This window comes from Aotus nancymaae, unplaced genomic scaffold (genome assembly GCF_030222135.1).
Source record: "Aotus nancymaae isolate 86718 unplaced genomic scaffold, 86718_ANA_hifiasm-v0.15.2.pri h1tg000041l, whole genome shotgun sequence".
NCBI classification, from domain to species: Eukaryota; Metazoa; Chordata; class Mammalia; order Primates; family Aotidae; genus Aotus; species Aotus nancymaae.
Window position 1 is genome coordinate 42,839,746 of NW_026988455.1, and position 15,001 is coordinate 42,854,746.

Sequence of the window (15,001 nt, forward strand, 5' to 3'; positions counted from 1 at the left end):
CACTGACACAGAGAGTGCAATAGGCAATGGAGACCTAGAAGGGTGAGGGAGGAGGAGGGGGTATGTAAGATAAGAAATTCCTTAACGGGTACAATGTATGTTACTCTGGGATGGATACCTTGAAATCCTCACTTAACGCTATGCAATCTATGCTTGTAACAAAACTGCACTTGTACCACATACATTTATACAAATAAAACAAGATTTCTGCTCTTCTGAGAATAACTTTTAAGCCTATCAACAAATGGCTTGTAAATCACACTGTTGAGATTGCCTTCTTAGACCAGAAGGGATGTGACTGTAGCAGGTGGGATATATTTGGTGTAGCCAAGTGTGATTCTTGTCTGCATGCTAGAATGCAGACATGTCTAACAGTTGAGGACCAGGGAGAGAGGACATGTGTTGAATAACTGGAAAATTATCTCTAGAGAAACATCTGAGCTCTAGGAGCAGTGAGCTGATGAAACAGCTCACTATAAAAACTTACTATATTCTCAATTTGTCAATTTCCAAAGCAAGAAAACATTCAGGTGGGCTGAGGAACCAACCCAGATAAAAGTGGATGAAAGAGGCATGACAACCAAATGCTACCAGGGATGCAAGATTTAATCTTGGTCCAGAAAAACAAATATGGGGCAACTGGAAACACTGGTGTAGGGACTAAAAGTAAGTTGATAATGTTGTATCATTGTTAAATAACCTGAACTCCATAATTATCCTATAGTTACACTGAAGAATGTATTTGGTTATAAAATACACACTAAAATATTTAGCAGTAAAGGGGCATGATGTTTGCAACCTATTCTTAAACGATAGATAAAGCAAACATGGCAAACTGTTAATTTGTAGAGTTGGGTAAATAGTCTACAGGAGTTCCAACCATGTTGCCCAGGCTGGTCTCCAACTCCTGAGCTCAAGCAATCCACCCTCCTTTGCCTCCCGAAGTGCTGGGATTACAGGGGTATGCCACCACGCCCAGCCTGGATATACAGGGGATTTTTAGTGTAGTTTTAGGTTCTACTAGTTCTAAACACTACTAGTTCATTGTAGTGTTCTTGCAAACTTTGTCTGACTTCAAAATAATAGAAAATTAAAGAGTTCCAAGAAAATTGAATTTTAAAAAGTAACTGATTAACACCACATTACAAAACAAAAAGGAAGAATAGGAAGAAACTGTTCCTATGTAACTAGAACCTGATTGTATCCCAGGCGATATGCCCTAGGAAGCGCACCAGGAGCAAACCCAGATGAGCCAGACTGGAGAAGAGGAAATGAAGAGAATTCTCAACGCTCTAAGACAGGTGGATTAGCTCACACCCTGCTCTGCCTGATTCTGTCAGCACCAGGGTATATCTTTAAGCCCTGAAGATAAAGTCTGTGAAAAATGAACAGGATGTTATACAAACAAGGATTCTTTGACATTCTCCCATGGAGATTTGAGACCACAGGAAACCCCATTAAGGTCTTCAGTATGAGTCACCCCTCTGCTACTGGGTAATAAAAAAAAAAACAAAAACAAATGAAAATCTCAAATCTACAGATGGCCGTCTAACTCAGGAAATGGGGTGGGCACTGCCAAGTGCCATGCACAAAGAGAACAGGTCAGTGAATTCCTCATCAGGAATCAATTTTCCCACCAGGCCCTTCCTTTTTTTTTTTTTCTTTCTCCCAGCTAGAGAGGGTAGAAGGAGGAATGAATCTTAAAGCAGTGCTCTTTGGTGACTGCAAGACAATCTTAACTCAGTTATTAGGTGTGTGGAAGGGGGTGGAAGTGGCATAAAAACGTGGAAGTTTATAGAAGTTTTATTCATAAGCACCAAAACGTGAAAGCAACCAAGCTATGTCCTTCAGTAGGTGAATGGATACATAAACTGTGGTGCATCCAGACAACTAAGTATCACTCAGTGCTAAGAAGGAATGAGCTGGCTGCGAAACGATGTGGAGTAAACTTAAACACATACTAAGAAGTGAAGGAAGCCAGTCTGAAAAGGCTACATACTGTATGATTCCAAGTATATGACATTCTTGAAAAGGCAAAACTATGGTGATAGTAAAAAGATCAGTAGTTGCCACGGGTTGCAGGGAGGGAGGGGCGAATAGAGAAAACATACATGGTTTTTGCTTGTTTGTTCGTTTGTTTTTTGAGATAGGGTCTCATTTTGTGGCCCAGGCTGGAGTGCAGTGGTACAATCTTGGCTCACTGCAGCCTCTACCTTCTGGGTTTAACCTATCCTCCCATTTTAGCCTCCTGAGTAGCTGGAACCATAGGCATCCACCACCATGCCTGGCTAATTTTTTGTATTGTTTTTATAGAGACAGGGTTTTACTATGCTGCCCAGGCTGGTCTCCAACTCCCGGGCTCAAGCGATTCACCCTCCATTGCCTCCCCAAATGCTGGGATTACAGGTGTGTGCCACCACTCCCGACCTGAATATAGAGGGGGATTTTAGGGTAATGAAAATATTCTGTATGATATTACATTGATAGATACATGTCATTATACATTTGTCCAAATCCATAGAGTATACACCACCACCAGTGAATCTTAATGTAAACTAAGGACTCTGGGGGACAGTGATGGATACGGAGGCAAGGGGACTATGAAAGACCTCGTACCTTCCTCTCAATTTTGCTGTGAACCTACAACTACACTAAAAAACAATGCCTATCAAAACAACTTAAAAGTAAGAAAGGACAACTTCTCTCCATGGTGATAGACTAGGTCATATAGAAAAGATTTTTAGGATGATGTAACTCTATTATTTTGCTAATTAATATATTTGAAATGGATTTTCCTGGGGTCCTGAGGAGGTCTGACTAAAAAAAAAAATCTGGAAAGCATAACTCAGGGGCTAAGTCTTTTTCACCTAGAGTGCTGCTTCTACCCTGAGACAGTGTCTGATTCCTGAAGATGGGGCCAGAGGCCTGTTTCTGACCTGGGTGGATGCAGAGCTTTTGCTTCAAGCTAGTTTCAGAGGTGTTAGTAAAGGGCGGATCACAAATTGAGCTGCTGGGAAGTGTAATGACATATTTGAAGCACAGGGAGGAATCAGAGGCACTTGGAAGCCTCTGAGCATCTGTTGATGATCAAGAAAAAAAGAAGAAAAGAACTGCAGCCCCTTTAAGCAACTTACCAAAAAGCAGCATAATGTAAGGTTTTGTTAATTACTTGCTTTTTGACATTTGAACTTTTTAGAAATGAGAAGCTTTGAACATAATCTAATTAGCTGGAGTGCGCTGCAATTTTAGAATAGTTGGGAGCATTTCCCATCCTTTCTTCTGCTCCATGGCAGTTCATGGAGAGAAACTCAGCATCGGTCCCACAGATCCAAAAGGCTCATCAGCCCCTAGAGTGCTGAAAGATAGATACTGGGGACCTAACCTCGCAGGGTGGTTTGACTTGAGCATAAGCCAGCCCAAGAGCAGGCTGAGACAGCTCAAAGGAGCTTGGGTAGGAGCGGCAGTGGGACGTGGCACCACACTGAAGACCTGTGGAGAAACAAGGACCTGGGTCACTGACTAGGCTGTAGAGACCTCTGGGGTGTTTAAGATAAGGAAGGCTGTGGCAACCTTAGCTGTAGCCTACGCGGCGGTTGGGCAGCAATTGGGCCTGGGTTTCCATATAGACAAGAGGTTGGGGCAGTGTGTTGTCAGTGAATAGCTGATACCGGGATTCAGGTAGCAATCCCCTGAGAGGCATACCCAAGAGTGTTAGGATCTACCCAGTCCCTGGCCTCGGTGTGGGGTGGCCCTAAACCCAGAGAGGAGGTTGGGTCTGCCTATGGCAGAGCAGTAGAGCTCTCAGTTTGAGGCTGGGCATTATGGCAGGATTCCTAGAAGTGAACTGGATCACCTCTTCAGGCATTCAAAGATTTATAGACCAAAAGAAAGGCTTGCTCCCATCTTCTAAACTTTGGGATAAACATGGTTGTGAAGGGAGAGAGTGTGGGTGCAAAGGGATGGAAAGGCAAGTGGGGGTGGTCTCACTGTCCTCTGGAAGGGCCACATGGCATTGCTGTTGAGCACCTGTGACTATGAGATGGGTCTCGGGTCTGGGAGACTGGATTAACTCTAAACCCAACCAGATGGTGGGAACAAGATGCTTCATATGTTGATATAATTCCCGTCTCAGCCTATTAGGGAGATGAGAGAAGAAAATGCTAGATCCAGCTGGGAAAAGCAGAGACAAGAAGGCTGGAGCTAACCAAGATAAGGGAAAAAATGTTGGCACCTGTTATGAAACAGAATGGCATAAACTATTTGTGAAATGTAAGATGAAGTATCGAAACTAGAAGGCTCAGCATCTAAAGACTCAATCTGGCCCACACCTGCTCAGTGAAAGACATAAAGCAGGCTCCAGCTGACACACTCATCAAGCCAGTACCCTTTGCTGGTTCTCTTTAGTTGCAATCTGACCCACAGTTCTCCAGGGATGGGTGAGCATTATTTTGAAAATAAAGTAAATATTGTCTCATGATGAAGCATCTTGTGTGTGTCATACTCTGTGCCAAGGCCTTCACAGACATTAACTCATTCACCTCCTCAACAACTCTATGAAACAGATTCTTCCATCTTTGCTATAGATGTGGAAATGAGAGTCTCAAAGAGGTTAAATAACATGACCCACGCCACGTAGCTTGGAAGTGGCAGAACAGGGATGTGAATCCACATTCCTGGTGGACTGAATATAACATTATGATGATGCAATTAAACCATCTGAAGCCAAGCTGGCCTAGTGGAAGTTCTGAAGATCAGTATGGAGCCCTGGTTAACCTAACTGTATAAGAACTCATGTTTACGGAAGTCCCTGCACAGAAGGAGTCTGTACTTTGCAGACTGAGGGGTTGACAGCCCTCTTAGCACATGGTCCTCGTTTTGCTGGAACCTTTCTTTTCCTTTCACCGGACAGACCACCAGTGTAGTAGGAAAAAACTCACACAAATTCTGTATTTTTTTCAAAAGGAGGAGCATTTCTGAACACTACTTCTGGGTGACTCAGTCGGTTCTATTACCTCCAGCTGCCTCTTCACCCACCCCCTGCCCAGTGCAGATATCAAACACCTCTTCTCTCATCGACAAAACTGGGGAATATAAAATTTCAGTGTAACTGCCTCATGATAGAAAAAAGACCCTTTCTAAAAATAATGATAAAGAGGTTGTGAAATTACTATGAATGTAATTGAAATATTAACTGATAAAATTAGGGAGGAATCAAATGTAGAGAAGTAAAACAATGTTGGTTTCTGTGTTCTGTTAAAGTTAGAGACTCTTAATCTTTGATTACTGTTTGGATTAAATCATGAAAAAGTATATAAATCTAGTCTGGTTCTAGCAGTTTAACCACCTTTTGAAAAAGTTAGAATTAGGAAAAATAGTATTCAGTTTCAGCAAATTAGGAGACTTCTCTCTAGTTTTGGGGTAACAGTTTAGCTCAAGTGGAAATTTTTTTTAATGTAAACTGTGGCTCATGCCTATAATACCAACACTTTGGGAGGCCAAGGTGGGGAGATCCCTTGGGCTTAGGAGTTCAAGACCAGCCTAGGCAACATAATGAGACCTCATCTCTACTAAAACAAACAAACAAACAAGCAAAAAGCTAGCCGAGCCCAGCTACCCGGAGGCTGAGACAGGAAGGTCACTCGAGTCCAGAAGTTTGAGGCTGTAGTGAGCTGTGGCAGCACCACTGCACTCTAGCCTGGGTGACAGAGCGAGACCCTCAGTTCCTCTCATCAAAAACAAATTTCTTTCTCAGTCCTATGACTTGTAGAGTATATCTGAAATCATATTAAATTATGAATCAACTCTGTCTTAAGTGCAAGACCTCAAAAGGAAGTTCATAAATTTTTTTCCATGCTACAAAACCCAGAATAAGGGCTCGTTTATAAGGTGGGGTGACCATAGTGTTTCCCTTGGTCTCTCGAGGAAACAAATTCATTTAACAATAAAGCCCATTTGATTTATCTGGGTTATTATTAATATATTATTATTATTATAATAAAACGTTTGTTTTCTAATTCACTTTGAATTAATTTACTTATCTATTTTTCCAGAGAGTAGAAATAATCCTCTCATTTTAAACATCGAATTTATGAAATCACAAAACTGATCATGGTAAAATAATTTGAGGGTTCACCTTGGAAGGGGAAAGTAACTTAATTCAGAGCACATGCTATCTGGCTAAAACCATCTAGAGATGTCTACCAAATATTAACATCTTTAAACATGAGGACATTTATAAATTTTGGATACATACAGTCAGAAAGGGTTATTAAAATATATTATTCTATTTGGTAGATTGTGAGAGCTTTGTCCATCTACCGAGTCACCCATAGATGGACCCAAGATATCCTTTAAAAAGAAAGATGGAGTGAGAATAAGTTAGTATTATTTCATTTTCTTTTCCTGGGAAGGAAAGATGAAACCTTCCTAAGACAGGACAACCGGCTGACGGCATCAGAAACATTAGATTCCCTCTGCGAGGGGGGAAAAAGAGTAATATTCCAGAAAAATGACTCTTAGATCAAATAGTTTTTTAAGGATGAGACAAGAGGAAAGAAATGAAAATTAAAAGCAATTAAAATAAGTTGTGACCACAAACATCTATTGAAACAGGAACAACCCAAAAATGTAATGATGAATAGAGAATGCTCACGTGTCTGATTCTGGCAGGTAACAGGAGAGAATGAAATATCATCCAGGGCAACATAACCTCCTTTGGGACCATTGAAAGCAACTTCGAAAATAACCTGCAGAGGAAAATGGCATGCTGTCACATGTCCACAATTTTCTGTTCGGCTTAAGTGCTCTTAATGATTTAAAATGACACATCAATCGAACCAGAAGAAGCCAAGTTACAAGGACTCATGGAATCAGGTTTCCAAATAGGAGCTTGGGCAGCACCTGCCTCAACCCACAGTCTCTTTTTGGGAGAATGAAACTATTATGATCTGAGTGTCTGTGGGACACTCACACATCCTCAAAAGTCATGCATTGAAATATGAACCCCTAAGGGAATGGTAATAGAAGGTGGGGCTTTTGGGGAGGTGATTAGGTTTTGGAATGGGATTGGTGCCCTTGTAAGTGAGGCCCAAGGGAGCTCATCTGCCCCTTCTGGAATTCGAGGACACAATGAGCAGGTGCCACATGGACTAGGAAACAGGTCCTCACTAGGTGCCAGATCTGCCAACACTTTGATCTGGGACTTCTCAGACTTCAGAACTGTAAGAAATACATTGCTGTTGTTTATAAATGACTCGTCTATGGCATTTAGTTATAGCAGCCTGAGTGGACCAAGACAGAGTCTCTAAAGTTGCATTTTACTGGTGGATATGCCCCTCTTCCTTGAGTGTCAGCCGAAGTGCCTATGTCATTTCTGCTAGAACTACAGAACTAATTAGCATTATGAACTTCAATAAAGGAAAAATAGCTAAGTAAAGAAAGCAGGCCAGGTTTTGTTACCCCCCTGCCATCCCTCAGGAGCTAAGGCCCTCTGAGTTCCTTTCCTTCTTCCTACATGAACCCTACATGAAGGCTTGGAAGTAGATGGAACAGTTAGAGATAAGAACCCCAATCTCAGTATGTCCAAGTATATTCCAATGGTTAGAAAGAACCTGGGCCAATGACTTACACCCCTTGAGTTTTGCTTTCTTCTCTGCTACCAACTTTAACTGTGAGCGAAATCGACCACCTTCTGCCTGTGACCATGGGGGAATCACATGTCAGCATAGCTTTCACCTGTGCTGGAAAGACCACCCAGGTGTGCAGTCTTCTCTGTGTGAGTTAATAACCTGAGAAGATGTGGCACGGAACAGGGCTTGAAACTTCAGTACCTACGAAGGCCAGGCAGGTGGTGGAAATGCAGAATGGGGCTTGGTATGGTGCAGCCTCTTGTGAAATGGAGACAGAAAGCCCTGTTTAAAGGGTCAGCTGTCACTCGGCTCCATCAACTGCTGATGTGTGTGAAGTCAGGCCTGTTACGGGTTGAATTGTGTCCCCTGCCCAGCCCCCCACACGATTCTTGTGTTGAAGGGCCAACCTCTAGTATTCAGTATGTGACCTTATTTGGGAATAGGGTCACTGCAAATGTAATTAGTTAACATGAGGTTGTGCTGGAGTAGAGTGAGCCTCTAATTTAAATGACTGGTGTCCTTATAAAAAGGAGAAATTAGTATGTAGAGATACACACACACACACACACACACACACACACACACACAGAATGTCATGTGAAAATGAAGGCAGACAGCCAAGGAATGCCAAAGGTTGCCAGCACACCACCAGAAATGGGAGTGAGGCATAGGACAGATTCTCACAGCCCTCAGGAGGAACAAGCCCTGCTAACACCTTGATCGTGAACTTCTGGCCTCCAGAACTATGACATATGAAATTTACATATTTTAAGCCACTTCTTTTGGGCTACTTTGATATGGGAAGCCCTAGTAAACAAATATGAGGCCTAATGTATCTATCTAGCAAATTATCAAGAGGATCTGACTCTAGATTTCATTTGAAATCTTTTGAGTTTGTCAATGCTGGAAATTAATGCAAAAATTAAAACCAAAACAAGATGAAAAACCACATTCCACAGACAGGCAGATCACTACTGTGGACTAGATTTGACCTGTAGGCTTCTAGTTTGCAGCTGCTTCTGAATAGAATAGTTTCTTGGAGGCAGACAGCCCAGAGTTCAAATCTCATTTTCATCACTTACTAGCTAGGTGAGCCTGGATGCATCACTGTATTAGTTGGTTCTCAGGCTGCTGATAAAGACATACCGAGACTGGGTAATTTATACAGGAAAAAGGGTTTGATGGACTTACAGTTCCATGTGGCTGGGGAAGCCTCACAATCACGGCAGAAGGCAAGGAGGAGCAAGTCACATCTTATTTGGATGGCAGCAGGAAAAGAGGAGAGAAGAGAGGTTGTGCAGGGAAACTCATCCTTATAAAACTGTCAGATCTCATGAGACTTATTCACTCTCACGAGAACAGCATGGGAAAGATCTGCCCCTATGATTCAATTACCTCCCCTGGGTCCCTCCTGCAATATGGGGGAATTCAAGATGAGATTTGGGTGGGGACACAGCCAAACCATGTCAATCACTTAATCTCCCAGGGTCTCAGTTTTCTTATCTATAAAATGCCCGTCTTGTAGGACTGTTGAGGAGATTAAACACGATAATGTATACAAATATCTGATCATAGAATCAGGCACAAAATAAGCTCTGAACTAATTTTACATATTTTTCTGTAGGTTGCTTGGCTGCGGTGGCTCATGCCTGTAATCCCAGCACTTTTGGAGGCTGAGGTGGGCAGATTACTTGAGCTCAGGAGTTCCAGACAGCCTGGGCAACATGGTGAAACCTCATCTCTACAAAAAATACAAAAATTAGCTGAGTGTGGTGCCACATGCCTGTAGTCCCAACTACTTGGGAGGCTGAGATGAGAGGATTGCTTGAACCTGGGAGGCAGAAGTTGCAGAGAGCCAAGATCATGCCACTGCACTCAAGCCTGGGTGGTAGAGTGAGACCTGTTTCAAAAATTATACATATATATATATATTTTTTCCTGCAGGTTTACTCCCTCTTGAGCTTCTATTCAGGTTCTAGCCTATTAGCCACTAATTAGTTTGAGCAGGTCCATTTTTCTCCAGGTGTCAAGTTTCTTCATTTTTGAAAAGAAAAAGTTTGGACAAAATAGTTCTTAAAAGTATCTTTCACCTTAACAGCAATGCTTCCACAGGGACCTGGTACCTAAATTCTCCAAAATCCAAGGGGAAACCTAGAAGTTTATCTTTGCCAAGGGGAAGGGCTGTGAATGAAGGAAAAGGTGTAGACATATGAGCAGGGGCAAATTAAGATTACAAACTTAACACAGGTTCATGACATTTAGCTCTCAAGGCACTAGCTGGTAAAGAAAGTGAATGGTAGAATTTACACTGAGCTGATGCGGTAAGAATGCTATTCTTGATCAGCATTTGCTAATCACAGCCTCTGTGCCAATGTTCTCTGTTCAGAGCCTCTGTTCTCTTGTTCAGACAGTCGCCAATGTTTATTTTCCTTCTCAAAATTCACTTGAGAATGTGGTGACACTAAACTCACTGATTTCTTCAGGACAAGTTTCTTTTCCTGACAACAAGTGAGAGCAAACAACACCAGTGAGTAGTTCAGACTAATAGAGCAGAACCACATGTGTTGACCCACAGGATGTGTATTGAGGTTTAGTAGCATCCAGAGTTGTAACTTTTCAAGTACTGATTTTTAAAAATTCAGCAAAGTGTGATTCAGACAAACGTTGCCTGAGGAGTTTATGGTTGGATGAAAGGAGCTGGTAAAAAGAACGCTGTCAGTGTGTGCGCGGGACTCATTTGACTTTGATAGAAAACTTTTGAAGCAGTACATGCATTTCTTTTTCTCCTTATAACCCAGAAATTTTCCACTGGGTTGCAAGAACAAATGGAGACCTGGTTGGACTTTGGGATAGGAAATAGCACACATTCTGCAAAAGACACTGTGCTCTCTCTAGAGTGCTTTTTTTTTTTTTTTTGCAGGGTGGTGGGGGGAGGTAAATAGGAAGGGAGTGTGGGGAGAGGCAGGCATGCCATCAGAAACCAAGACCCAACCCTGTTCTCTGCAGCTCTACATCAGGCTAGCAGATGGCACCACAGAAAACCATCCAGAGGAATAATCTGCTTTGGCACTTTAAAGGGAACTGGAGAAGATATTGTAAAAAGCACAAAGTGAAATGGGGGATATTAATCACTTGGGGTAACTGAGACTCTACTTACAGCTCCAAATCTTTATAGCAATCTTACAGCAACCACATTGCTGCACCCAGTGATTCTAGAACTCTTATGGGGTCCTCAAACAGAGCTGGGCCTCCTTCCTCAGCTTTGGGTCAGATTTTAGTCCAGGAACTTAAGTACTAAGTTCTCTGGCATTCACCAGCTGTGTGACCTAGAAAAAAAAAGTCCAGTTTCTTGGACACTCTGTTTTCTTTCTTCTTGTCTGTAAATACGGAGATAATTTTATCGACTTGGCTGGATAGTCAGTACTGAAAGTACTCATAGGTGCTGAAATACATACATAGCTATAAACATGCATTAATGTATGTGCTCAGAAAAAGGTCGACAAGATAGTAGACCTTTAATATTAGTAGTCCTCCCCTTGGTAAAGTTGGCTTAGGACGTTTTAATTCATTTCATTTCTCTAAATTTTCTAATTCTTCTGCACTGAACACATCACTTATGTAACTGGAAAAAGTTTTAAAACGAAGGCACCAAGCCTTGTTTCAAACTAGGGCTATAATTGCAAGTTTATTTTTGATTGTATGACATTATTTATGTTGCAAAGAAAGATGAATTCCTTCCTTCCTCTCTCTCTCTTGAAAAACAGTTCACTCAAGTAAGGAAAACCTTTAAAACTGCTCTCAGGAAGGGTAGCTCAAGAGTGAGTTTTACTCGGAGGGTTCTGATCTCTTTTGAACCCTCCACGACCACAGTGCAAGACTGAGAAGGAGAGGGTCCTCAAGAAGTCTAGTTGTTGGTTGACTGGCTTTTGCAGTATTTGTTCTTATAAAAACTGCTCTTGCTAAGAAGTGAGGGTGATAAAGGAGGCCAGCAGAAGGGGATGCAGAGGAAGGGCAAGCAGGAGAGGGGCTGAGGAGAATAAAGAGCACAACTGAGCGTGAGGTTGCACAGACTCTCCATCTCCAGCCCTGTGTGTGGGTGGCACGACTGCAGAGTGCCCCCCGGCACAGCTGGTACACCTACCTCCATGGGGTAAGGAGCATTGAATTCAACCTCTGCAAGGTTCCAGGCAGCATTCCCTGGCCTGTCCACTTTCCAGATTTCCTCGTAAAGGCCAGCCACATCCCGAGTGTAGACGGAGAAGACATTGTCATTCCCCTGCTGGATCTGGTAATAAAATGACAAGCAGCCAGCCATGGGGGCCGTGGTCAACGGGGAGATGAGCTGTGCCACCTCCTGGAAGTGCTTCACGTAGACCGAGTCCACGTACATGTAGTGGCCTGAAAATCACACAGAGAGCACAGCGTCAGAGGTGGGGGTGGGGGAGGGGGACAGGTTCAGGTGAGATGGCATGATTCTGGGATTTACTTCAAAATACTCCAGTGGGAATGGTGAGGAGGAAGTGGATGGGTTACAGATGACAGAGGTTTGGCCATGAGTCGATGGAAAAATGTTACAGCTGAGAGACGGGTCCATGGGGTTCGTTACGCTCTGCTAAATACAGGATGAAACCGTTCCTTTTATTTTCCTTACTTTTCATTCAAGTAAAATTTACATAGAGAAAGGTAGATGTGTCCTCTGTCAAGCGCTTAAATTTTCACAAGCTGAACACACCCATAGAAAGAAACAGAACATTACCCTAGAAGCCACTCCCTCCCAAGCTTTTTTTTTTCTCTTTTTTTTTTTTTGAGACTCAGTTTCACTCTTGTTGCCCAGGCTGGAGTGCAATGGTGTGATCTCAGCTTATGGTAACCTCTGCTTCCCAGGTTCAAGTGATTCTCCTGCCTCCATCTCCCAAGCAGCTGAGATTACAGGAATGTGCCACCACACCTGGCTAATTTCGTATTTTTAGTAGAGACAGGATTTCTCCACCTTGATCAAGCTGGTCTCGAACTCCCAACCTCAGGTGATCCATCTGCCTTGGCCTTTCAAAGTGCTAGGATTACAGGTGTGATCCACTGTCAACAGCAGACGTTTTTTGAGTTATAAGACTCTTAAGAGCACACAAAGTATACCATCTATTCTTAAAAGAGAATGGAGAGACCCTCCTGCACATGTTTACAATTTATGCAAGACATCACCATGTGTTTTTTGAGTGAAACTAAGATTTTGAATTCCAACTATATGGTAATTTGCATATCGTTAATAGCATGAAGGTCAATCAACACTGCAATGAGGAGGGGTGAATGTGTGATCCCACTTCTGGCAGGCCTTAGTGGGCTCTGGACCCAGGGGCTGGTCTCCCTTAGGGGCATCTTGGTGAAACGCAGAAACCATGTGGCAGAATGGAGATGGCCTTGACTTAGCATTGAAGAGAACTGAGGTTGAATCCCACTCCACTTCTTACTAGCCCTGCAACCTTGAACAAGTTTTGGAGTTTGTCTGGGTCTCGATTTCCTTATCTCTAGAATGACAAATACTTTCCTCAGAGAGGTGATGAATATTACATGAAGTCATGTATGTATTTAGCGTGTGCCTGGCACATCATGGCTGCCTATTATATTACAATGCCATTCACAATTCTAGAACCAGGCTTGCCCTATAGCCTGTTTTGTATAAATGGTAGCTAGCATTGTTAGCAATTTATTTAAGTGATGACTCAAATGAATCGATTCAAGTGATGACAGAGTGCTATGCAATGCAGCTTTAACAGAATGCTGTTTCTATTTACAAGCTCAGAACAATTATAGCTTAATATCTCCATTTTCATGACATAATTGCTGGTTAATAAGAGTTCCTAGCCAGGTGCAGTGACTCATGCCTGTAATCCCAACACTTTGGGAGGCTGAGGTGGGAGGACTGCTTGAGGCCGGGAATTTGAGACCTGTCCCTACAGAAAAACTTTCTTAAAATTAGCTGGTCATGGTGGCATGCATCCCTGGTCCTAGTTATTAGGGAGGCTGAGGCAGGAGAATCACTCAAGCCCATGAGTTCAAGGTGGCAGTAAGCTGTGATCACACCACTCTACTCCAGCCTGGGTGACAAGTGAGACCCTGTCTCCAAAAGTTAAAATAAGGAAAGAAAGAATACCTTTCCTCGGCCAGGCACGGTGGCACACGCCTGTAATCTCAGCACTTTGGGAGGCCGAGGCAGGTGGATCACCTGAGGTCAGAAGTTCAAGAAAGAATACCCTTTCTCTTTTATGAAGAGCAGCAAGAATACGAGGAGGAGCATATGCATTTATACACTGGACGTTTACTTTTTATCTAGCACACAGCCCAGTATGTGGTGGGCCCTCAACATACGGTTATGTAACATACAGAGATAGATGGTCTCAGAAAGGTCCTTACCTCAACATGGCAGTGGGGAAAGATGGACAGATCAAAGCTCACGTTCTTCTGGTGGCAAGTTCAACATCCTGAATCCCCTGAATAATCCCCTTTGTTTGAATATAATTTACCTTATCGTCTTGCCAAACCACACAACAGTGCATAAACAGAAATTACAAACTCAAATGCTCAGAGGAGCCAGTTAGATTAAGTGTATGAGTGAAGTTGACTGAGTCAAGGAGAAAATAGAGAGGAGTAAATTAGTAGCCAGCATTCAAAGTCGCATTTCCCCAGCATCGAGAAACAGAAATCAAGCTTGTCTGGAAAAATAAAAATATCTGATAGCATTGGGCCCATATTCACATGTGGCAGTAACGCCTGGCCGCTCACTTCCGTGGTCTCCAGCCCCCCTGAGAGAGCAGAGTCCACTCTAGCGGATGCCCAGCACCCAGCTCAGTGCTGTAGGCTTTCCCCATCCTAGTCTGGAATTTAAGTTTTCACAGCAAATCTGTCCCTCTTTTTTTTTTTGAGATGGAGTCTGGCCCTGTCACCCAGGCTGGAGTGCAGTGGCACAATCTCAGCTCACTACAACCTCTGCCTCCCAGGTTCAAGCAATTTTCCTGTCTCAGTCTCCCGAGTAGCTGGAATTATGGGTACCCATCACCACACCTGGCTAACTTTTGTATTTTTAGTAGAGATAGGATTTTACCATATTGATCAGGCTGGTCTCAAACTCCTGACCTCGGGTGATCTACCCGCCTCGGCCTCCCAAAGTGCTGGGATTACAGGCGTGAGCCACTGTGCCCGGCCAAATCTATCCATTTTTAAGGGATGCTGCCTGTATGGTTTGCTAGAGCTGCTGTCACAAAGTACCACAAAGTGGGAGGCATCAGCAACACACGCGTGTTGTCTCACAGTTCTGGAGTCCAGAAGTCAAGGATCAAGGTGTCAGTAGGTTTGTTCCTTCTCAGGGCCATGAGGGAAGC

The 15,001-nt window shown here is 43.1% G+C and overlaps 1 protein-coding gene across 2 annotated transcripts in view; it reads right to left on the bottom strand.

Moving 5' to 3' along the window:
- MAMDC2 (MAM domain containing 2) overlaps positions 1–15,001 on the bottom strand; it is a 163,604-nt gene that overhangs the window by 73,734 nt on the left and 74,869 nt on the right. For both annotated transcript variants that reach the window (XR_002478284.2, XM_012453854.2), the window contains exons 6-7: positions 11,770–12,026; positions 6,653–6,746 (exon numbers count right to left, since the gene is read on the bottom strand). Coding sequence is in view for 1 of the 2 variants with exons in the window: in XM_012453854.2 (XP_012309277.2) it covers positions 6,653–6,746; positions 11,770–12,026 (351 nt within the window). In the remaining variant the exon portion in view is untranslated. The remainder of the gene's footprint in view (positions 1–6,652; positions 6,747–11,769; positions 12,027–15,001) is intronic.